This window comes from Thamnophis sirtalis, unplaced genomic scaffold, assembly GCF_051295495.1.
Source record: "Thamnophis sirtalis isolate CommonGarterSnake01/CBP01778 unplaced genomic scaffold, rThaSir2_p1.2 scaffold_3, whole genome shotgun sequence".
Lineage (NCBI taxonomy): Eukaryota > Metazoa > Chordata > Lepidosauria > Squamata > Natricidae > Thamnophis > Thamnophis sirtalis.
Genome location: NW_028261383.1, coordinates 175,931,971 through 175,957,178, shown reverse-complemented (window position 1 = coordinate 175,957,178; position 25,208 = coordinate 175,931,971). Strand labels below are relative to the sequence as shown.

The 25,208-nt window shown below is 41.5% G+C and overlaps 2 protein-coding genes across 12 annotated transcripts in view; one reads left to right on the top strand and one right to left on the bottom strand.

Moving 5' to 3' along the window:
- Nucleotides 1-25,208, bottom strand: part of NFIX (nuclear factor I X) — a 289,130-nt gene that overhangs the window by 42,235 nt on the left and 221,687 nt on the right. For all 11 annotated transcript variants that reach the window (XM_087711023.1, XM_087711024.1, XM_087711022.1 and 8 more), the window contains 4 exons: nucleotides 11,390-11,452; nucleotides 10,589-10,663; nucleotides 5,052-5,172; nucleotides 4,719-4,855 (listed from right to left, as the gene is read on the bottom strand). In XM_087711023.1, the coding sequence (XP_087567149.1) occupies nucleotides 4,719-4,855; nucleotides 5,052-5,172; nucleotides 10,589-10,663; nucleotides 11,390-11,452 (396 nt within the window). The remainder of the gene's footprint in view (nucleotides 1-4,718; nucleotides 4,856-5,051; nucleotides 5,173-10,588; nucleotides 10,664-11,389; nucleotides 11,453-25,208) is intronic.
- LYL1 (LYL1 basic helix-loop-helix family member) overlaps nucleotides 1-25,208 on the top strand; it is a 236,762-nt gene that overhangs the window by 106,369 nt on the left and 105,185 nt on the right. The gene's annotated exons all lie outside the window — the stretch shown is intronic.

Here is a 25,208-nt window from a genome sequence, read left to right as displayed (position 1 = left end):
AAGGCCTGGAGGAACTTTGCCCATGGAGTCGCGTTGAGTCGGACACGACTTTGCAACTAACAACAACAATGTATATTATGATCTATAACGTGTACGGGCTCTGGGAAGTCGGGGGGGGGGAGGGAGGTGGCGTGTTAGGGGGGAGGGTGGGGGAGGGGGGATATATAGTATGTGTTAGATTTCAATGTAATGCGATTTCACATGTATACTCTTTCTCTTTAATTTCTCCGTAAAAATAGGACAAGCTGAATACATTGACATATAGTAGAAATACACCAAGGGGAGGAGGAGTGGGATAGAAGAAAGAGGGGTAGAGAGGGCGGGAGAGAGGATGGGAGGGAGGGTGAGAAAGAAGGGAGGGAGTGGATCGGGAGAGAGGAGTGGTAGAGGGGGAGGGGAAGTAGGGTAGAGGGGGATGATGGAGGGAAGATAGTAAGTTGGAGGGGGGCGGAAGAAAGAGGTGTATGGTGAGTGGAAGAGGTATATTGGGTTTCTATTTGAGTTTGAGTTTCATTTTATTTATATTTCTGGGGGTATTGCTGACAAGAGGAACTGCTGTGATTATTGTTTAATGTTGTATGGCCCCGGTTATGCACAGTATATATGTGACTGTATGAAAATGGAAAATAAAAACATTTCAACATGAACAATGTATATGATGTATGGGTATGGGTAGATATATACTTTCTTTCGAGAGCAGGCAACAGAATTTCATTTTTAATGTGTGTCATTGTGCTCCCACTACACCTTGCCCTGCCTTGCCTTTTAGAATATGCTTAGCAAAAATTAAAAGTCAATTACTAAGACCTGAATGTGGAATGGAATATAGAAGAGAATCGTGACCCGTCAAAACCGCGTTCCACAAAAGCGTGGTCGACGAAATCGCGTATGTGACGTCATCACAACGCGACGAAAAAGATCGAAAAATTGAAATAAAAATTAAATTACAGCAAGCCGATTCACATAAAGGTAAGGGTTAGGTTAAGGGTTAGGGTTAGGGTTAGAGCGTTAGCGTTACGTTTAGCGTTAGGTTAAGGGTTAGCGTTACGTTTTTCGTTAGGTTAAGGGTTAGGGTTAGGGTTAGGTTTAGGGTTAGGTTAAGGGTTAGGTTTAGGGTTAGGTTTAGGGTTAGGTTTGGGGGGGGTTAGGGTAAGGTTTTCGCTTTATTTTTACATTTTTCGATCTTTTTCGTCGCGCTGTGATGACGTCACATATGCGCTTTCGTCGACTGCGATTTTGTCGTCCGCGGTTTTGTGGTGGAACCGAAGAGAATGACAGTGCAGCATAGTTCGAACTAGAAACACTGCCACATTTTATTGTACATTGCTGGAATTAGCTGCTGTTCGTAGCTCTGATGTTGCTGCCCTGGATATCTCTTGGGCTCATCCCCTAGATCAGTGTTTCTCAACCTTGGCAACTTGAAGATGTCCGGATTTCAACTCCCAGAATTCCCCAGCCAGCGAATGCTGGCTGGGGAATTCTGGGAGTTGAAGTCCGGACATCTTCAAGTTGTCAAGGTTGAGAAACACTGATCTAGATTCTGTCTTTGAGCAGTTCACTTTGGTGTGAAACACAATACAGATAGGTGATGTAGTGTCAAAGCTGATTTAAAATCTACACGTGGATTTCCTTTGGGTATGCATTCGTAGATCTACACTGGGGATTGATCTTGATTAAAAGCATCTACACCTCGGGAAACATGATTATTATGAGTTATAAAAATGCTGCCTCAACAGATACGAAACGGGGAATCTGGTGACATCCTCCTTGAATATCAGGGGACCCAATGCAAGGCTTCATAGAGAAATGGGCCATTCCTGTTCATCACTGTCTTTCTAACACAGCACAATCTGGCACTTCAGCAGCAGGCAAGGGGGGGTGGGGCTCGAGAGAGAAAAGCCCCCCAGCCTGTTATCTCATGCCAGCTGCCTAACACCTGATACCTGTGCGCAGGGATAGGGAGGGGGGCCTGCCAGCCAGCCAGCTGTGAACACCTGTCTCTGTCAGACGGCTGGATGGTCTCTCCAGCTGTTCATACAAGCCCTGCAGCTGTGTTGCTTAATTGGTGATTTGTTCAGATGGCTGGGAACAAACCTCAACAAGACAAAGGAGGAGGAGGAGGAGGAGGAGGGAGACGAAAGAAAGAGGGGAAAAAAATGTGTTTGAATGCAGCCTGTTCCACAGCCTTCAGCCCCCCAGAAAACGAAGGAAGACACAAGTGCAAAACAAGCCCGCTCCCATAATTATTCCCTACGGATCAGCAGAATAATTTTGATTTATCAAATGTACTGCAAACACAGAGGAAGGGCAGCTTATAAAGCATTTAAGAAACTGGCTCACGATGTTATGTGCTGCATGGGAACACTCCTTTTAATGGAGCGTTCACCTATTTTCTTATGAGGTTACCCTAGAATTTGGAGGTAGAGTGAAGTGTCATCCAGACACAACTGCCCACTGCTTTATTCTGACAGTAAGTGTGCACATTCACAAACCTTTTCATAGGTATATTTTTACTAACACTGTATTTTCATGAACATGTACAAAGGGGATGCTCCTTTTCTCCTATGGCATTTGACTTACAAATTTATGTGTATACATAACCTGTCTATATTGTGGGATAAAGATATTAATATGCAAAGGGGTTTGGAAGAATAGCTAGACTTTCCATGTTAGCGTATAAAAATGATGTAAATGTAATGGGGAAAAAAAAACAATACAGTATTAAGAATCTTCTTTCCATCTTCTATGTCATCCAAGACTTATATTAATTTCCACCCCTAATGGGCTACTGTCTGATTTAGCTAATCCCCATAAGACAAGACAGTATTTTGAAAACAGGGGATTACTTTAAATGATGGAAGTTGTAACTGTATACATGTACACCTCACCACAGCTACTATACGGGCTGATAGTATTTCCAATAAAGCAAATTTAGTTTTTGTGAAGATTGAATTTTTAAAACATTCCTCTTCATTCACATTGGTTAAGGAATACAGGATAATTTCTTCTGGAATGAAGGAAAATTCCTCGCTAAGCAAACAGGTGAATACCCAAACAAAGAATAATAAATGTAATAAGAGCAAATTACTATTTAAATTCAAAGCAAAAAAATTATGCAATAATTAAAATATGTTCTATATCTTACTTGGAGAACAGAACTCAGCTTTCCTAGAGCTCAGAGGTGATCAAGCTTACTTCGGCAGTTCTTTAATCAGAATCGCCAGAGAGATTTCAGATAAGCCAGGAATATATATCTAGACCAGGGGTGGGTTTCAACCGGTTCGCGGCGGTCCCTGCGAACCGGTTGGTCGCCGAACCCGGAAGTAAGTAACTTCCGGGAACGGCGAAGGGAGCGCCCGCCCGCGGTCCTTACCCGGTTTTGACGAGTTCTGCGCTTCCACGCATGCACAGGACGCATACAGCGCCTGCGCGATCGTCCAGGAGCAGCTGGAGCGTCACACAGATGCTAGTACGCATGCATGCACCGCGTGCGTGCACGAGGACGCCGCCGGCCCCGTTCCAACCGAACCGGTTGGAACGGGGCGAGAAACCCACCCCTGATCTAGACCATAGATAGTCAGTTCATTCTAGCCACCAGCATCCCATTCCTCCCCTCCTATTTATTACACTAATTCCAATACAGCCAGAATCCATTCTTGAAAATCATTAGATTTCCAGCACTGTAAGAAATCCCAGTGTGGACAGCTGCCATGCCTTACATTGGAGTCCATTGCTCAATCCTTCAAACTATGTAGCAGCTACTTCATTCCCATTATCCTGCACACCAACCTCTTTACTCCTGGACATTAATACTCTTTCTTTTTATTCATGAAGATTAGGCCATGCCTATATTCAACTTATACATGTCAATATGCTCTCATTCATACTCACAAGCTAGTATTTTTGAGGTAGCTATATAGATATTTCATTCTGCAAAACTACCCAGGACCGTAGCATAGTTGCATCACAGTCTTTTGAAGTCTACACAGATTTTATCCAATGTGTACAATTTACTATTGGTTCCATTAGGCTTATGTAGTATTTCAGAGCACCTTATTTTACTGGGTCTCATGCTGGGGAGCTTCATATATTATTGCATACCTAGTGTTTTTTTGCTAGTATTAAGAGAGATATGTATGGAACTCCATTGGTTTCAGATCTCACCCATACTGGGCTGAGAGTTATCCACCCCTTCCCTTACGAGGCATCTTGGCCCATGTGCTCTGTGTAGGCTTAACTTTCAATTTGTAACCCCATTTTAAACTGAGACTTCATCTGTATTTGGGTACGTGTCTGTTAAAGGGCTGTGTTTCGTATTCGTTGTAAGCAACCATGTACCAACTTGTTTGAACCATTCCCTAAACAACTTCCAATTTGTAGAATCCAAACAGAACTCACCTGAAACAAACATAATTGTCACTTGTCCTATACCTTCTTAACAAAGCATTAATTAGAACAGTGTTTCTCAACCTTGGCAACTTGAAGATGGCTGGGGTATTCTGAGAGTTGAAGTCCGGACATCTTCAAGTTGCCAAGGTTGAGAAACACTGAATTAGAAAATACGGTTGCTGTATTGGAAGGACAGATGCAAATGTGGATGAAATCTGCGCAGGTCTAATGGAGATGGTAAATAAATGTCAAAGATCAGACTAGTCCTCCTGCTTTCGTTCCCCATCTCAATATAGGTTAACTGATGAGGAAAGACTGTTGCCTCTTACCTGCATCCACATCATTGGGCCAACCACTGGATTGGCTGCTGCCAGCTGCCGGGGAGCGTCCCGTCCCAGGATAAAACACATCGTCTACCGGACTCTCCATTTCGCTGTCATCTAGCGACTTAGGCCTTTTGGTGGAACTGCAGTGAAAACATAACCCAGACGCAGAGATCATAAGCAACGATGTAACGAAATACAGGGCTAAGTACTTACTCCACCACCACCACCCTTACACACAGTTGGGGCTAATTACTACAAGAAATGCCGTTTGGTTTGAAGAGTCTTTCAAAGAACTCAAAAGATTTCTGTACTACAAAAAGATTGTAGGAGACTTACCTACTAGAAGGTGGAGATGTTATTGACCGTCTCCCAAGAGCCACTTGATTGATGTTGTAGTAACTGGGACTCTCCAGATCAGCCAGAGAGAAGTTTGGACCAGACGCTGTGGCAACAGGAGCTAAGAGGTAAGAGGCAATAACTCAACAGACTGGAAGGTAGGCAGCATGAGAAAAACAAAGGCTCAAACTGATTTCCTGTTGAATTTCTTGAATTGAAATAATAATAATAATAATAATAACAACAACAACAACAACAACAACGCACAGACTGATTATAAATTGCGGCACAATTCAGTAGCACAAATGATCCATTGGAATTTGTGCAAAAAATATAATATTAAAACAGCAACAAACTGGTGGGAACATCAGCCTGAAAAAGCCACCGAAAATCAGATGGTCAAGATCTTGTGGGATTTCCGTATACAAACGGACAAAATACTGGCGCATAATACACCAGACATCACGCTGGTTGAGAAAAATAAGGTTACAACCATAGACATCGCAATACCAGGGGATAGCAGGGTTGCCGAGAAGGAACATGAAAAAATCGCAAAATATCAGGACTTAAAAATCGAAATTCAACGATTATGGCACAAACCAGCAGTGGTAATTCCAGTGGTAATTGGCACACTGGGTGCTATTCCAAAAGCACTGGAATTACATTTAAAACAGTTAAAAATTGACAAAATCACCATCAGTCAAATGCAAAAAGCCGCACTGCTTGGAACTGCACGCATATTACAAAAATACGTTACAATGTCCTAGGCCCCTGGGTGGGGCCCGACTAGTAACCAATGCCAAATCCGGCGAAACAACTGGCTGCTGTGATACAATTGTATAATAATAATAATTTCTAACAATTCTAAATTTATCGGACTTGAACATTCTGATTCTACAAAAAAGCCACCCTACTTGGAACAATTTACCTTAACAGTTCCTAGGTCCTTGGTTAGGACTCGAGCTGTTGAGCTACCAACCAGCCCCAAAGGCTGTGAATCTCACCAAAGATTAACCACTTAATAATAATAACAACAACTGCAAACAACTGAGCTACTCGGAACATCGTATATTTTAAGAAGGTACTCGGTTGATACCTAGAACGCTGGCAGCCACCCGTATCAACCATTAGTACCAGTTAATAGTATTTGTGATGCATTTTTGAATGTTCAGTTGACTGAGTTTCATGTTTAATGAATAAAGTATAATAATAACAACAAAAAACAAAAGACAAAAGAACAACAAAAATAATAACGGAGTTGTAAACATGACCAATCACAAAGAGTACTGATTACAGAAACATTTGCCCCATATGCATTCAGGCAGAATTTGTCTCTTTCCATATATTTTTTTGGCACTTCTCCTTTTGGTCTTTCAGTTTTTTAGAGAGATCTTTGTGCAACAAGGCTGTTTTTTTCTTGGATTTCTTGTTCTTCTTTTTCAGTGGTATTGTGCTGGACTGGGCATTTATGGTCATACTTTTCAGAGTTTCCCACACTTCTTGAGTTGTTTTCTCCTTTAGGATTTTCATCCATAGAATTTTTCTTAGACTCCTTCTCTGTTTGTTAAAATCAGCTCTTTTAAAGTTTAAGACAATGGCTGGAATATGTTCCACTGCTTATGTTTACATTATATTGAATTCCAATATAATGTGATCACTCTTGCCCAAAGTTCCAACAACTTCAACTCCCTCTATCACTTCTTTTCTATTAGTAAGAATTGGGTCCAGTATATATTCATTCATTATTCATTTTCTCCTTTTTGTTCACATATGGGGTCATTTTTAAAGAAGTTGTTTGCTTCCTATTTTAATTTTAACTTTGGTGTAGTCTTCTTGTTTCGGTTGGGGATTCTCACTTTGTTCACTGAGTTTCAGAATGCCTAGAGTTGCTTCTAGACCAGTGTTTCTCAACCTTGGCAACTTGAAGATGTCTGGACTTGAAGTCCCAGAATTCCCCAGCCAGCATTCGCTGGCTGGGGAATTCTGGGACTTGAAGTCCAGACATCTTCAAGTTGCCAAGGTTGAGAAACACTGGTCTAGACCCTTTATTTCTTCTTCTAGTAATTTATATGATTTACATTTAGCACCATATGGCAGGTCTTAAGATATCCAGGACTCAAACTTTTCAGGACTTTAGACAGTACAACTGTTTCAGTTGGGAAGTCACCTGTCCCATAGGTGCAGTTCCAGAAGCTACAGTATTCTGGATAAATTATTGTTTCTGAATGCTTTTCTAAAGTAGAGCGTATTATCTGCAATAATAGAGATGTGATGGAATGAAAGCATTTTATTACTAGACAAATCTACATTCTTAAGGAATGGACACAGCTAATTGGGTAAAGACATTTCGGCTAACATCTAAGCTTCCATTTCATAACTACAGAATGCAGCATTTCAATTAAAATATCAATGGGAGGCCTATCTTATATGCCATTTACGTATTTCAGTTTTGTTCCCAAAAACAGGAAGACAAAATTGAAGGGAAGAAAAAGCACTTCCTAGTGATTGGGCACAACTACTGCTGATTTTTGCCAATTGCTGCGCGGTGCTTTCCTTGTGAACTTTACCCATCCATAGAGATGGCCAAAATCAAGTTGGTGCCTCCACAGAAAATGAATCTTAATCGTGGTGGAAATATCGCAGTAAATTAAATCACCGACTATGATTACTTTATGTGCCCATATTTTTTTAGACCACATTATGATAATAAATGTTTAGATGTCTTCACATTGCCAACACTGCACTTCAATTTACTCAGTAATGCAAACTCTTTAAAAAATATGAGAGAGGGAAGAAGCCAAATGTTTAAATTATTTATTTTGGAAGAAATTAGCAAACAAATTCTAACAGGAAGTTAATTAGCTCATTAGAGAAGATTAGAACGCACGTTAAAGCAAATGGCTAAATAGAAATACTGCAGTATTAATAACAGCAAATGAAAATCTATGTACGGGCCTAAGGCTAACCAAGTCAGAAAACCCAGGTGGTAACTGAGAATAGTTGGCTTGCAGACAAACAAGGTGTCAACTTGCAATGCACTCCTGGCCCGCACTCAAGTTGTGTCAACTTTTTTTGACACAAGACACCCCCCCCCCAAAAAGGGAGTTTCTTCTTCAAACTGAACTATAGATCCTGACTTAGGCAGAAGTAGTGGGGCTTCCCTACATGGCACCGGACCTGGGTACCTGAGAGACCGCCTCCTGCCGATTACCTCTCTTAGACCGATCAGATCTCACAGGTTAGGTCTCCTCCGGATTCCATCTGCCAGCCAATGTCGGCTGGCGACTCCCCAGGGGAGAGCCTTCTCTGTCGCAGCTCCGGCCCTTTGGAACGACCTCACCGTGGAGATCCGGACCCTTACTACCCTCCCGGCCTTCCGCAAAGCCACCAAGTCCTGGCTGCTCCAGCTGGCCGGGGGGGCCTGTGAAATATCCAGCCCCACGGTAACTGTGAATGTTGCGTATTTTAAAGTGTTGTTTTGTTTATTTATCCCCTTCCTTTGTTTATTGTAAGCCGCCCGGAGTCCTTCGGGAGTGGGCGGCATACAAGACCAATAAACTCAAACTCAAACTCAAACTTCCCTGCATAAAGATATCAGAGTTTCTCTAATAGGACTCTGAACCAATATATATTATTGCCCAGAAAGTATATGTTAATAGAAAGGAATAGGATTTCGCAATGGCAGACCTGAATCTCGGACCATAATTACTAAAAATTAAGACCACAATGGTATTATGTCAGTTTGAGGTTGTGAAAAAGTTGAGTTGAGTTGAGTTTATTATATTTCTATGCCGCCCTATTCCCCGGAGGGGACTCAGGGCGGCTCACAACCAAGTCAGGGGGGGGGGGGAACAAATAAGAAAAAAAGAACACGAACAAAACAATACTACAATTTAAAACACTCAACAACCATACCATTCGAGAGGGGACAAAAAGCTCTTTAGCCCCAGGCCTGTCGGAACAGCCAGGTTTTAAGGGCTTTGCGGAAGGCCTGGAGGGTGGCGAGGGTCCGAATCTCCACGGGGAGCTCGTTCCAAAGGGCCGGAGCAGCCACAGAGAAGGCCCTCCTCCGAGTGGTCGCCAGTCGGCATTGGCCAGTAGATGGGATCTAATTCGGAGGAGGCCTAATCTGCGGGATCTAATCGGTCTATTGGAGGTAATTGGCAGTAGGCGGTCTCTCAAGTACCCAGGTCCAATACCATGAAGGGCTTTATAAAAACAAGAAGATACGCTGCAAGCCATAAAATAGACTTAACTCCCCAACACTTCTGCCATCACACCAAACAAACAAATAAGGAATAGGAAAATACAGAATTTGGAACCATGCTTATGTAAAAAGTATGTCCTCCACTTTGCATCGTTAACCTATCCGTTGTGGCCCTCACAATCTCCAGAACCCATCAGAAGCAATAGGAAAAGAGAATCCTTGCACTGAAGGCTGGATTTTACTTTCTTAGTTACATAAACTCAAGAGAAAACACGCACATAAACAAATTTAAGAAGCATTAGAAAGTAAAACAGAGCACGACTTCCAAGTACCTAGAGATAGCAAAGTGTACTTAAATATATCATTTTGGAGGTCTTTCTCTGCCACTGAAAATATAATCAGCCAGTATTGGCCTGGAGACTGAATACTTCTTTAAGTCAATTAGAGTTAGACCCCTTAGGTTAGAATTTTAGATGGATCAACTGAAGAATTATCTACAGCAGAGCGAAGATCAAATTTCCTGAACTCTTTCTCTGGGTACAAAGTTTTTCTGTGCTAAAGTGTTCCTTTCATTTGAGGTAACTTTCCTGCAGTTAGTTTTAAGCTGATATCACTTCGGCATTCTTTGCTGAGAAAGGCAGTCTAGAAACAAAATCCTTAGGAACAAATATCACGGGTGTCAAACTCTATCCCGTTGCCATCACGTGACATTTTGTGACATTTGTCCCATGCGCGGAGCTGGGGTGGGCCTGGCCTGCGCATGACACATCTGGCCCATGGACTGTCAGTTTGACACCCCTGTGATATATGCTTAAAGCAGTGTTTCTCAACTTTGGCAACTTGAAGACGTCCGGACTTCAACTCCCAGAATTCCCCAGCCAGCATTCGCTGGCTGGGGAATTCTGGGAGTTGAAGTCCGGACATCTTCAAGTTGCCAAGGTTGAGAATCACTGGCTTAAAGGTGGGTCTGATCCAATTCATTACTCTCAGTGCAGCGGGCCAGAATACAGCCGCCATTTGTACTGCAGCATCCGCTTCTACTGATTCTATTGTACTATTTGTTAATGTGCTAAGTGATGGGAGGGAGAGACCAGTAATAATTCTAAGAGAAATGCTAATGAATTCAGAATTCCTTGCAAGGGGTATGTATTTGGAAGGCATCTACCTAAAATAGACACACACCTATTTCATTGGAAGCATTTGAGAACCAGTACAGCTCTCACTATCTTGTTCTCAGCAATTTTACAACCCGAGAAGGTATGTGCATCCCGGAATCTCATCACCTTAAAATCACCACACCAAACCTGCAGTTTCAGTTGCCGTAACTTACTCTGTGACACTCTCACCAGCTCTGTAACATTCCATACGCCTGATGTCACAAAACAGTCCTGGAAAGTCAAATGCCCTACAAAGAGAAAAAGGCAGACATTGACTGGGTCATGAGGATGGAGCGGAATAGGAGACGCTTTAGCAATTGGAGACTGGGATGGCTTAGCAATAGCAGTAGCAGTTAGACTTATATACCGCTTCATAGGGCTTTCAGCCCTCTCTAAGCGGTTTACAGAGTCAGCGTATCCCCCCCAACAATCCGGGTCCTCATTTTACCCACCTCGGAAGGATGGAAGGCTGAGTCAACCCTGAGCCGGTGAGATTTGAACCGCCGAACTGCAGATAACAGTCAGCTGAAGTGGCCTGCAGTACTGCACCCTAACCACTGCGCCACCTCGGCTCTTGCTGTACTGTGGCTGGGTAGAAATAAATTCTAATTTGCTATCTTATCTTTTGTCTCTTTTGTGAATTGAATCTTAACCTCGGCTTTGAATCCCAACCCTCCTCTTCCTCTTTCGGTTTTAATTCAAGGCTAGTTCATGACTTCAAATCTGCATATTTACTCCCACTCTTTAAGATTACAAATCCTACCTTGCTTGCCCCTACATTTATTTCTCAAGAATTCCATATCAATCTACAAATATCTGTGGCTCCTGATCATTCTCTCCTCCTCTTCCTCCTCACCTGGGCGCAGAAACAGATATTGGAGGGGAAAGGGCTTCAATGAAATTCAAAATGGAACATAAGAACGTTGAGTGTGGAATCCAACTTTGAGCAGAACGTTGAAGAGGGATTCACTCACCATTGGGCAGTGGTTTAATGTCCGCATCTCCTTGCTGGTTTGAATTGTCTGATTGTCCGGATTCTAAAACACAGAAGGAAAAAAAGGAAGCTGTCATCAATATATTGCTAGAACTAAGAATCAGATGCATGTTTTTGACAATGTTGGGCCCTGCTTTATGGCATCACCTATTTTGCTGCCTTCAAACTGAATGAATGAAGAGAACTGCTCTAAAATTTATAAACTACTGTATTTCAGTTTTCCTTCGCTTCACTTAGAATTTTAGAAACATAGGGCTGGAAAGACCTTGGAGGTCTTTTAGTCCAATTACCTGCCCACAGCAGGAGACTTTATATCATCCAGGTCAAATGATTGTCCAATCCTTTCTAGAAAACCTCAACAATGATGCAGCCACAACTTCAGGAGGCAAGCTGTTCCATGGGTTAATTGCTCTCATCGTCAAAAAGCACCACCTGTGTTCCAGGTTGGATATCTCTTGAATGAGTTTCCACCCGTTGCTTCTTGTCCTATATACTCAGGTACTTTGGAGAATAAGTCAACCTCCACCTTTCTATGGCAGCCCCTCATGTCACCTCTAATTCCTCTTTTCCTTAGGCCAAACATAGTTAGCAATAGCAATAGCAATAGCAGTTAGACTTATATACCGCTTCATAGGGCTTTCAGCCCTCTCTAAGCGGTTTACAGAGTCAGCAAATTGCCCCCACAGTCTGGGTCCTCATTTCACCCACCTCGGAAGGATGGAAGGCTGAGTCAACCTTGAGCCGGTGAGATTAGAACCGCCGAACTGCAGATAACAGTCAGCTGAAGTGGCCTGCAATACTGCACCCTAACCACTGCGCCACCTCGGTTTTCTTAACTGTTCCCTTAACCGTTCCTTCTATGAATTATCCTGCAGCTCCCTTAACCTGTTATTGCTCTTCTCTGTGTTCTTTTTAGGGTCTCAGCATCTCTTTTTTTTTAGTGTAATTGTGATCAGAATTGGATACCGTATTCCAGGTTTACCTCACTTGTGCAAGATAAAGTGGTACTATCACTTCTTGTGATCTTGGTGCTATCCCTCCCTTAATGCAGCCTAGAATTGTATTGGCTTTTTTGGAAACTGCAGCACACTGCTGGCTCATATTTAAGTGGTGCTCCACTAGGACACCTAGATCCCTCTCACAATTACTACTGTTGAGCCAGGTATCATTATTCTATAACTGTATCTCTGACTTTTCCTGCTTCAGTGCAGGAACTTTCTTTTCTCACCAGTGAACTGCATTTTGTTAGCTAGAGCCCAATATTTAAGTTGTGAATCTTGAATCTTGAGTCCATCCTCCTAAGTGTTAGCAATTTTCTTCAACTTAGTGTAGTCTGAAAATTTGATGAGCTGTCCTTCTATCCCCTCGTCTAGATAATTTATGAAGATGTTGAAGAGCACTGGGCATACTAAGAACCTTGATGTACCCAACTGCATGCTTCCTTCCACGTGGATGTAGCTCCATGGAGGACCACACACTGGTGGTCAGCCAACTAAGAATCCATATTATATCGACAGTGTTTCCCTGATCCACTAATTTAGTGGATTTCTAGATCCTCATAATCTGCTGCTTGATTATCTTTTCCAGAATTTTCCTGAGTATTTCCCAAATAAATAATTTGGGAAATATTTGATTGCCATTATTAAACACAGATTCTTGACATGGTGTTGTAAAATACAGAGATGTGGTAGTCAATTCTTTATTTCATATTTTAGCTTTACAGGATTACAATACAGGAGTCAAGAAGGAATCCTCTCCCATACACATATAGGACATGCATATAATTATTGATGTTATTTTTACTTCCATTGAAATTAACAGACAGTTTGCTTTATTTATTATAAACCATATAGAACAATACATTTTTGTTCAAACAACACTCTTGTTAAAAGATATAAATAAAATGACTGATATTTCGCCTGTCCTTTTATAACATCCCCAAATCCATCTCTTGAAGCAAGCCATCTTACCTGCTTGTCAATTTTGTCCTGAAAGTATTTTTGCCCTATGGGATTGTTCCAGCTTTCATATTATGAGCACTCTGTGCAATCTGTAAGGCTAGTATTGAAACTGTGAGCAAATTTGATATTTTATTTTTTGTGCTGATGGCACCATGATATTTAAATGAGACATATCATGATTCTTCCTTAGACAAGAGTTCGAATTATATAGGAAATACAATTCTGGTTTATGACAGATTTCACTGGACAAATAAAAATCTGGAGGCCATATAGCTGAACGATCAGCTTGTAATCCATTTCAAATTATAACAGGGTAAAACAGAAATATTGTTCTATGACAAATGGATGTAACCCACTAAAGACAATCTTATTAAAGATTGAAAACCAAATTATATGTGGAAAAGTCTAAGAATTTAGATCCTGGTTGTTCTATCATTTAATTTGTAATATCAAAAGAGAGAGAATTGGACATGTGGAAATGGGCATTTTAATCCTAGTTCTCTACCTTTCTTAGTTAAAAAAGTATCTCCTGTGTTATCAAGACTGTTATTTGACTCTTGGATAAAAATATATGTGATGCTGCTCAGAGTCACTTCTCGTGAGATGGGTAGCTATATAAATTATGTATGTATGTATGTGTGTATGTATTTAGTGTCACAACCCCTGGTATGCCCAAATATGGGAGGAAGCCTACTGTATCCTTTCTCTGTCTATCGGCTCGTCACCACTTCACAACTGACGAGCCGATAGACAGAGAAAGGAAACAGTAGGCTTCCTCCCATATTTGGGCATACCAGGGGTTGTGACACTAAATACATACCTATTTCCCTGGTTCAGCTGATAAAGGAGGAGAACCTTTATGAGCACTCTGTGCAATCTGTAAGGCTAGTATTGAAACTGTGAGCAAATTTGTGGCTTAGTGGTTAACACATCTGCCTAATATGTAATTATTTATCTATCTATTTATTTATCAACACAAATACCACACAAATATAACAAAGGCAACAGTAAAAATATTGGGTTTCTGTCGTGATGGACTCTTGTGATGAGCCGATTGACAGATAATGGAAGCAATTAGCTTCCTCCCATAATTGGGGCATACCAGGGGTTGTGACACTAAATATATACCTTCTTCCCTGGCTTCAGCTGATAAGGAGGAGAGCCTGTGGCTTAATGGCTAAGACGTCTGCCTAAGATGTAATATAGCCCAGGTTTGAATCCCAGTAAGGGTATGGCTAGCTGATGAGAGCTAAATAGCTTGAAATCGATCTATACTAGTCTCCCTTTATTTATTTATCAGCACAAATACAACACACACACACACACACACACACACACACACACACACCAAGATTATTCACAACTTTGCCAGGATTTAGGAAATAATCTGAATGTTCCATCAAACAATAATGGGCATATTTTCCATTATGCCAGGTCCCAGTTTCCTCCTATAGTATTGGAAAATTTTGGTGCAAGTGGAAGATATGCACTGCATGCTAAATAGCAAGGGAAATAAGCTCGATTATTTAGATTTATGAAAATTAAAAGAGGGAAGAGATGTTGATTACTTCCTTCCTCCACAATGGAAGACAGGATAAGAAGCAGGAGGACAGGGTTTTAATTATTGTACTGAAATAAGGCAAAACGTTAGGCTCCAAATCTATACCTACTTCCATTAAGCCTACTGGAACTTATTTCTGTGTAGGCGCATATAAGATACAGTAAACGTCACTCTACTCAAAGTGCAGGGTAATAATTGTATATGCTGCCTTTGGTGTCTGAAACATGTAATAAAAACCTCCTAGTGCTATCAGATCACAATTGTAAGCATCCAGACAACTTGCTAGGTGGCATTTCTGTACTTTGTTATCATCTAGTGGTCATCTAAATTTTTGGAGTTCCTTCTGATAGACCTATCCCGTTCTCCAAGTCCACATGTAGAGCCGGGTAGATAAAATTAAATCTTACTGGATCTTAGTGAATGGATAATATCCACAATATCGGCTTGTTCAGGTTTCAAAGGCAAACTGCTTATAGTATTTAGAATTCTGTCCTTGTCCAATGTGAACAAACAGGTCCAGGCCTATTCTAGGCTAGCTCTACGCTTGACCTCTCCTCCCTTCCAAGGCCGTGTGCTTCCCAATATGAACATCTGATAATTTAGGAGATAGAGTTTGGGGGTGGGATAGAGAACTGGCGCCACGTCTCCCGGCATCTTTGGTTTGAAACAAGTCCCTTCATTCTATCTAATGGCCTTTTAAAAAAATCATGATTTTGTGAATAAGCCATAATGCCTAGGCATAAAGCCAGCCTGTATATGATGGTAGCCAACTCATTCCTTTGATAGCAGGCCTGCATGAATCAAGTACAAGGGACGGGGAGGAAAATCCAATTTAAAGAACAATTTGGTTATGCTATCTTTTCTTCCTTTTCACACTCAGCTGTTCTCTGGAGGGATTCTCCCCACAATCCCAGCCAGGTTCAGATACAGGTTTGGGTAGAATAAAATCTTCTTCATGCAATTTAAACTCCAATAAATATCCATATAGTTTTTTAATTACTTTTTCATCAACTTAAATTACTACAAGATGTTAGATCGAGAGGAGGATTTGGGTTACCCGATTGGGAGCTATACTATCAGGCAGCAAATCTGATGTGGATTAAGGAGTGGATATTATTAAAAAACTCTAGATTATTGAATGTAGAAGGTCACGACTTGCTGTTGGGATGGCATGCTTTCTTATGGTATAAGGGTACTAAATCACATGGTTACTTTAGAAGACATTATATAAGGGAGGCGCTGTTGTTAAATTGGGAAAAGGTTAAAAGACTACATTATTTAAAAATTCCAGTCTGGATATCAACGATTGAAGCATTTTCATATCCAATAATATATAAAAAGGAACAAACAGTTAGATATACAGAATTATTGAATACAGAGGGTGAGCTCAAATCTATTCAAGAGTTGAAACAAGAAGGGATGGAAATGAACTGGTATTCATATGTACAGATACAATCTAGATATAATGAAGATAGAAAAACTAAAGGTCTTTATAATAAAATGACTGAGTTAGACAAAATTCTAACAGGTACTGATGAATAAAATCTTGAGTTGTCACAATTCACAAGCAATGAACAGTTCATAACATGAACTGCTCAGTTTTACATGCATTCTTCTGCCCCCATACCCATTTCCCTAATTCTTTTTACCCTTGCTAAGGTTTCCAGCTTCCTATCATATCTACTTGGAGAAAAACAATTTTGGCAGATGGCACTGTTTTGAACATGCCAAAATCCCCTCTTCTATATAATATCTTGAATAAATTCTATGCTAAAGAATAGAGAAAGATTCTATACTAAACAAGTACTTCCTCCTAGAATTCAGTATGGAATCACATCCTCTGCTAATTGGAAAGATTAATTCTCTTGCTGAATTTTAAAAAAACATGTATTTTTCTGAAAGTAGAATGTTAAAATGCAGGTCATATTTCAATCCGAATGGAGGATGAGGCTCATAGAATCCCTTGGCAGAGTCTGTGAAATATTTTTCTGTACAAGACTTAACTGAGAGAGTCCTGGATAAAAATTGGAAATGCCGTATTGGAACGGTCAAAACCCAGACGACCATTAGATAGCAGCAAAGAGTCAGAGACAACTTGCAACCTTTTCCCCTATTATTTAGTAGTTTTTTCCGGATTTCTGCAGCCCAGCTACGGTAGCCCTAATAAAAGCATCAATTTCCACAAATCCCTTAGAAGGAAAAAGAACATCTGAAATAAAATGCCCGAAGGAAGATTTCGAAATCATTGACTATCGTAAATGTTTAAGCTCTAGGCAGCTGTGCTAAAGGACCGCCTGGCTCACGTGTGTGTGTCCTAATTTAGTGTAGGTCACTACTAGTTGCAGAACTCAGGTTAGCTACATCAACCGTGCCGTACAAGGTGACTTTTATCGGCATCAAATACAAGCAGAACGAAGAAAGGAAACGTCTCTTGCTCTGCAACAGCTGGGGAAGCATGAGGAAATATTTCAGAGTTAATTCTCTCCTCCCCTTCACCCCCACCCGCTCTTCTCTTTTCCCTTCTTTTCTACACTTGGCTACGGCACACTGTTCCCTTCCGGCCTTGCAACTGTTGGCAGCCATTTTAAAACTTGGCAGCCATTTTAGTGCTGGCGGCTAAGTGCGCTCCCACAATGCCGGCAGCAGCAAGCAACTGACACACGGACAGGGGAGCATGGTTTTGCTTAGCCCAGGGATAGATGGAAGATAAAATCCATTTAAGCACGAGGGGCTGGCTTCAGAATTAATATATCGTCACTTTTATTTTTCTTTCGAGTCTAGAAATCCTGCCGCAGCCGATAGCCAGCTGAAGGAGACAGATAGTGGGGGAAATAATAATAAGGCAAAATTCACTTAGAGAACCCTGTTGCATTTGGTCAGATCCATGCATCGTAACTCCGTGCATTAATGCTAAGAAATAATCTAAAAGCGACATCAATAAATAGCAGCAAATTATAAAAGCACACATTGAAGGAATGTGCTGGTGAGTCAGTTATTTCTCTGTGGGGCATCTCAAGGCAGGATGGCAAAGGCGTGGCTCTTAGTGGGAACAGTGCAGTGGTGGGATTCAAACCGATTCTCTGCCCTAATGACCAGCTGGGTAGGTGGGGCTCAGTGGTCATGTGACTGGGTGGGTGTGGCCAACTCAACATCATTCAGGTCGATGGGCGCTTCGCCTTAGTTGTGACAATGGTAATAAGGGTCAACTGGAGAGTTTCTATAAGGGGGGCAGTAAAGATCAGGCTAGAACAGTGTTTCTCAACCTTGGCAACTTTAAGACTTGTGGACTTCAACTCCCAGAATTCTCCGGCCAGCTCTGCATTCGCTGGCTGGGGAATTCTGGGAGTTGAAGTCCGGACATCTTCAAGTTGCCAAGGTTGAGAAACACTGGGCTAGAAACAACACTAGAATGTTTCCTTCCTGCCTTCCTTACAGGATTAGCCCTGAAAAGTGGGGAAAAACAAAATAAGATTTCTTCCAACAACCGGTTCTCCGAACTGCTTAGAAAGTTACCAACCAGTTCTCCCGAATAGGTGCGAACCGGCTGAATTCCACCACTGGAACAGTGAGACAAAAAGTTTTGCATAACATATGTGGAGAAGGACCCAAGGAAGGAACTCTTTCAGACACCAGACTTTTCAGGCGATGAAGAGTATTCAGAGTTAAACTCGCGAACAACCAGTCAGCAACATATCACATTAAGGGTCAGTTTAATATGGTCCTAGAGCAGTGTTTCTCAACCTTGGTGACTTTAAGTCCTGTGGACTTCAACTCCCAGAATCCCCCAGCCAGCTGTGCTGGCTGGGGGATTCTGGGAGTTGAAGTCCACAGGACTTAAAGTCGCCAAGGTTGAGAAACACTGTCCTAGAGTTAACTGAAATAAAGTTAGGCTTGGCTATGTTTGCGTTTCAGGTGAGATATCATCACAACAGGGACACCGTTGCCTTCTCAAGCCTGGTATTAGTCCATGTCCCAGTTATGGACTTTGAGAGGAGTGTCATTTTAATAAGTTGTCCATCTGCATTTCGTTGACTGACCCTCTTCCAATCAACATCATCTCCTTAGCCAAATGGAATTTTTTGAATTCCTCCCAAAATCCTGGTCTTCACCCAGCCCGTTGTTGACTGCACAGCAAAGAAGTAAAAGATTATTTTATTTTTTTGGCCTCTGAGGAAAGTACAAGCCAAATAAAATTGAGCTTACTATGCGTCCCGATGCTTCCAAATTTACAATTCCCACAAAACATCTCCTAGCAGCCTTGCATCAACAATAAACTACAATGTAAACTAGATAATCAGAAGCGATGATTAACGCTGCTGATGTTATCTACTTTGGGCAATGAAACCTCTGTAAGAAAGCATCGGAGCTCGGAGAGCATGAAGGCAGATTCCTTGAATGGCATTTTTGTCGAGAGCCAGTCTATTGAAAATCAGCTTAATTAAACAAACCTAAGTATAATCAACTAGAATATTCATCCAGGTGAAGACTAGAAATTAATTGACAGTTATTTAGATCCAATGGGAATGAAAGCAGCAGATTCCATCCAGCTATTTCTGTGCTGATAGGACACTACTCCTGAGACAAGCTTTAGATCACTTCGAATACTGGCCACGCAGTGCTAAGAGAGTAAGACATCAAAATAGCATATTCAAACTACCGCAACGTTACACGAATTTACTATTTAATATAAATGAAATGAAATGTTTAGAAGATTAAAGAAATGTCCAAAGCCAAAAGAAAAGTTTCCTTTTTGATGGCAATTAGGTAGATTGCTGGAACCTAGGAACAAGTTTCCAAGATGGGCCAATTACCTCCCACAGACCCATTAGATCTCACAGGGTTGGCCTCCTCCGGGTGCCATCTACCAGCCAATGCCACCTGGCTATTACCCGAGCGAGGGCCTTCTCTGTGGCAGCTCCGGCCCTCTGGAACGAACTCCCCGCAGGGATTCGGACCCTCACCTCTCTCCAGGCCTTCCGGAAAGCCATCAAAACCTGGCTTTGCCGGCAGGCCTGGGGGTGATGAGTTCCCCTCCCCTCTCGACATGTATGGTTGTGCGACTGTTGTTTACTTTTATTATTTGTATTTTGTCTTTTATGTTCCCCCTTTTTTCCCCCCTTGAATTGTTCGCCGCCCTGAGTCCTCCCGGAGAAGGGCGGCATACAAATAATAAAATACCAAATACCAAATACTATGTATGCAATCCTTATAATTCTGTAAGAAAAGGGATCTGCAAACAATGTCTTTTAGTGTTCTAGTGTCGCAGCTGACAGTAGAACATCATTTGTCGGCTGTGACCAGGGGGGCTTTTGCCCAGGTTCACCTGGTGCACCAGTTGCGGCCCTACCTGGACCGGGAGGCACTCCAAATGGTCACTCACGCCCTCATCACCTCAAGACTCGACTACTGTAACGCGCTCTACATGGGGCTGCCCCTGAAAAGTGTTCGGAGACTACAATTGGTCCAGAATGCAGCCGTGCAAGCGATACTGGGTGTACCGAGATACACCCATGTTACACCTATCCTCCGCAGGCTGCACTGGCTCCCTATCGGTCTCCGAACGCGCTTCAAGGTGCTGGTTATCACCTTTAAAGCCCTACATGGCTTAGGACCCGGATATCTACGAGACCGTCTTCTGCCACACACCTCCCAGCGTCCGATAAGATCACACAGGATGGGCCTTCTCCGGGTGCCGTCGACTAGACAATGTTGTCTGGCGGCTCCTCAGGGGAGAGCCTTCTCTGTAGCTGCCCCGGCCCTATGGAGCGATCTACCCCCAGAGATCCGGACCCTCCCCATTCTCTCGGCCTTCCGAAAGTCTACTAAGTCCTGGCTATTCCGGCAGGCCTGGGGCTGTTGACCTCATGAATGAGGTCCAGCCCCACTGAGATTGAGTGTATGATGTGTCTTTTTAATCTTCCTTCTCTTTCTATTTTAAATTTTTTGTATTCTTTTTAGAGTTGTTTTTATGTAGCCGCCCGGAGTCCTTCGGGATTGGGGGGCATATAAATTCATTAAACTTTGAAACTTTTAAAATGAAATATTAAATTCAGGCAGTAATCTAAAAATAGAATGGAGCAGACTTTTCAAAAATACCCCTGGGTATTTTTCAAGTAACACTGTGACTATGAGGTGGGCATTTCTGGGTAAAGCAACTAGCACAGGTTTAATTTACAATATATAGAATAAAGATTGGGGGTTAAAATAAGCTGAAATGAAAGTAACAGATTCACCTGTAGTAGAAGGAGAGTGTTTTTTAAATATATATATATATAACAATGGATATAAAATATATTCCCTTTTCTTCCAATATACCATATTGGGTTGGAAATGAACATCTCAGACCAGCTGAGAAAGATAGTTTAACAAATGGCTTAACAATATTATATTCCAATTCAGGATTTCTCACTGAGAGGGAATTGAAAATCACTTGCCACTTCTTTGGTCAAAATCTCCATAAAGTTAAATTTAGTCCAGAAATGCCCACAAGGACTGTATTGTACTGAATGTTGTGTTTTTTAATTATGTATTGTCTTATATGTTAAAAGTTTGTCTCCCCCTCCCCTTGGGTTGTGAGCCGCCCTGAATCCCCCCAGGGAAAAGGGCGGCATATAAATAAACTTCAAATCCAAAATCCAAATTAGGATTGCTGTCTTGGAATAACCAGGCAAACTATTCTTTTGCAGGACAAAATACGCCATCGACATCATCATAACACTCAGTGTGCCCATAACCTTTGTGGGTTTCTATCATTCAAAGTCTTCACTATCCTTTGACCCCAATCTGACGTGAAAAAACACAAATCCCTTTGTCTTTGTTGGTTTGTCTGGCAATTGTGTAGGTGTGCCTTGCGTGTACATGTGTGCGTGTATATGTATGCACATGCCATGACTCCCTCAAACTGGCTTAAGAGTCTTTTCCTCAAAGGCTGTGATCTCCTAGCCTCAGAGGTGCTTTTATCTAACAAAATAAACCCTTATCAGGAGGCGGCAGCTGAACAAGCAAACCAGCCCTTGGCCCCTTCAGAAGAAACACTTTGCTGAGCTCTTTATCTATCCCTCACAGGCCTGGTTATTCTCCTCCCAAGCAATAGGCAGGGAAGGAGAAAGGGGCGATCTTGCCCAGTCCACAGGCAGTTGCCCCCTTCTTTAATATCGTTACAGAAAGATATAGGAAAAGGGATCGTGGTTGCCGTTTTAGGCAAAGGTTGCAATCTGGGGACTCTTCGTTTAAACCTGAAAAGGACACACATGCACTGCGTTGTGCTTCGTGTTTGATTTTCAACAAGATGCACTTCCAAAAACTGAAGGGAAGAAAAGTTAATTGAGGGTACCGAACGAGACTGAAGTCAGTGCCTAAGAATCAGCCTAGAAACCTCCTTCAAGCTGTTTTAGAACTGTATCCTTGAACTTCAGTCTTGGTTTGAGTCATGACTGTTGGCTAATCAACATCCCTTTGCAATAAAATAGAGAAAGAAAGAAAGAAAGAAAGAAAGAAAGAAAGAAAGAAAGAAAGAAAGAAAGAAGGAAAGAAAGAAAGAAAAAAGAAAGGAAGGAAGGAAGGAAGGAAGGAAGGAAGGAAGGGGAGGGAGAGAGGAGAAAACAACTCTAAAATAGAAAGCAAGGCTGAAGTCAGATATTTCATTTTCATTTTTCAAAACTACTGCTGAAATGGAAGGCTCAGCAACTATATGTTTAGGTTTCAGGTTTCGTTTTATTTATATGCCGCCCTGTTCCCAGCGGGACTCAGGGCGGCGCACAAACCCAAGGGGGGGGGGGGAAGAGAAAAACAAAAACTACAAATACAAGCATTTAAAAATAACCAACAGCCACACAAATCGAGAGGGGAAGGGAACTCATCAACCCCAGGCCTGCCGACACAGCCAGGTTTTGACGGCTTTCCGGAAGGCCTGGAGAGAGGTGAGGGTCCGAATCCCTGCGGGGAGTTCGTTCCAAAGGGCCGGAGCTGCCACAGAGAAGGCCCTCCCCCGGGTAGAAGCCAGGTGGCATTGGCTGGTAGACGGAACCCGGAGGAGGCCAACCCTGTGGGATCTAATGGGCCTTTGGGAGGTAATTGGCAGCAGGCGGTCTCTCAAGTACCCAGGTCATGTCTTAATAGCTGGGAATTTTTTTTTAGGCTACTGGACTTCCTCTGCCCATGTTATTGCTTTTTGATTCACATCTGGCACTGAATACACAACAGTCAAATGATGAAATTATTTCAAAGTGTACAACTAGCTTATATTGGATAAAGAAGGGAAGGAATTGGGAGTAAATGGGGCAGATGACATGACCTTGATCTGGCAGCAACTTAAATGGAAGAAAGAATCTTTAGACTACTACCAGGAAAATTCTCTTGAAGAGGGTTGGGAAGAACAAGCACGAGATTGCTCGCTTCTTCTGCAAGATATTTTTTTAAGCGTGCGGTACTGACATTCTTCTATATGACATCGCTTCAAGTATTATATTCCCCCTTCAACCTTCTCCAGACTAAACATTTCTTTAGTCCCAATGATTATTCTGATAATTTCCACTTCTATCCTGTGTTCTTGTTCCATTTTGCCTGAATGTACCCTAATGGAGTGCCAAGAACTAAATAATACTTGAGTTGGGATTTGACTAACACAGAATAAAATGAAATAATTATTTCTCATAATTAGGAAACTATACTTTCAATTTGAAACCTAAAACTACACTTATGGGTTTTTTTGAAGCTCCTTCATATAATTATATGAAGCTCCTTCATATAATTGACAAGAGCCGAGGTGGCGCAGTGGTTAGAGTGCAGCACTGCAGGCTACTTCAGCTGACTGCAGTTCTGCAGTTCGGCTGTTCAAATCTCACCGGCTCAGGGTTGACTCAGCCTTCCATCCTTCCGAGGTGGGTAAAATGAGGACCTGGATTGTTGTTGGGGGCGATATGCTGACTCTGTAAACCGCTTAGAGAGGGCTGAAAGCCCTATGAAGCGGCATATAAGTCTAACTGCTATTGCTATTGCTAATTGACTTGTATTGATTGAATATTTGAAGAACTTCTTTGATGAATAACATCATCAAACAAGATAACCTCCATCAACTTTTGATTTCTTTTTCCTCAGTGAAGAGCTTTAATTTTGCTGTTAAATTTAATGCAACCAGTTTTATTAATCTATCAAGACAGTTTTAAATTTTATGTTTTCTAGGAAACTAATTATTCTATCCAATTTTACGTAATTTATACATTTGATAACCATTCCTACCTGCTCTTATTACAAGTCATTAATAAAAATCTTGAGGAGCACAGAACTCATACTTGAAACTTGTGGTGTCCCATCCAGTGCTGCCTTCCAATTTGATGATGAATGACTGATGAAAATCCTTTATTATAATTTTAAAGCCAGATATGAATACATTTAATTTTCATGCCATCCATCCTACACTTTACTAGGTCATTAATCAACATATGATGGGGCACTATTTTAAATGTTTTACTGACTATATAAGCATTCCCATAATTTATTTAAAAAGTTACTACTCAATCAAAAATGAGATTAAGGTTCCTCTACTTTTGACATATCTGTGTTCACCTTGGCTAATAATATCATTGCTTTCAAAGTGATTACAAATGAATCTTTTTATGATTTACTCTAGAGCAGTGTTTCTCAACCTTGGCGACTTTAAGTCCTGTGGACTTCAACTCCCAGAATCCCCCAGCCAGCACAGCTGTGAAGTCCACAAGTCTTAAAGTTGCCAAGTTTGGGAACCACTGCCTTACATGATAAGTGTCTCATTCAGGATGGTACCAAAGCAAAGACAAACATTGACATATGATATTTCGGGTGGGGGGCACCCAAATTTCTCTGTTTGGCAAGAAACGTGCTAAAACTCAGGGCCCTGGTTCAAGGAGACAATAAATATTCAACTTTGTTAAATTGTACCAATTTTATTTTGAATTCTAATTGTATGTATCAAGCTCTTAGTGACTGGTAAACTGAGGAAACATGGACCATTTGGATTTCTGGAATGATCTTTATTGCTATCTTGAAAAACCTTCCCAAAGATCTTTCCAAATCAATTTTTTCCTACAGTAATTAAGAAATGATTACTATAAGCCTCTTCTCGCACTTCACCCTCTCATCTCATGGGGTAAGGAATCTTTTCTGCAACAATTCTGCTTTCTTTTCCCATTTTTCCCGAAAATATGAGACATTCTATCAGTTTGTGATTGCTTCTATACCTTGCTTTCTCAAATATTTCCTTTTCTCCAACGAACTCCTTTTTATATTCTTTGATTTGCTTG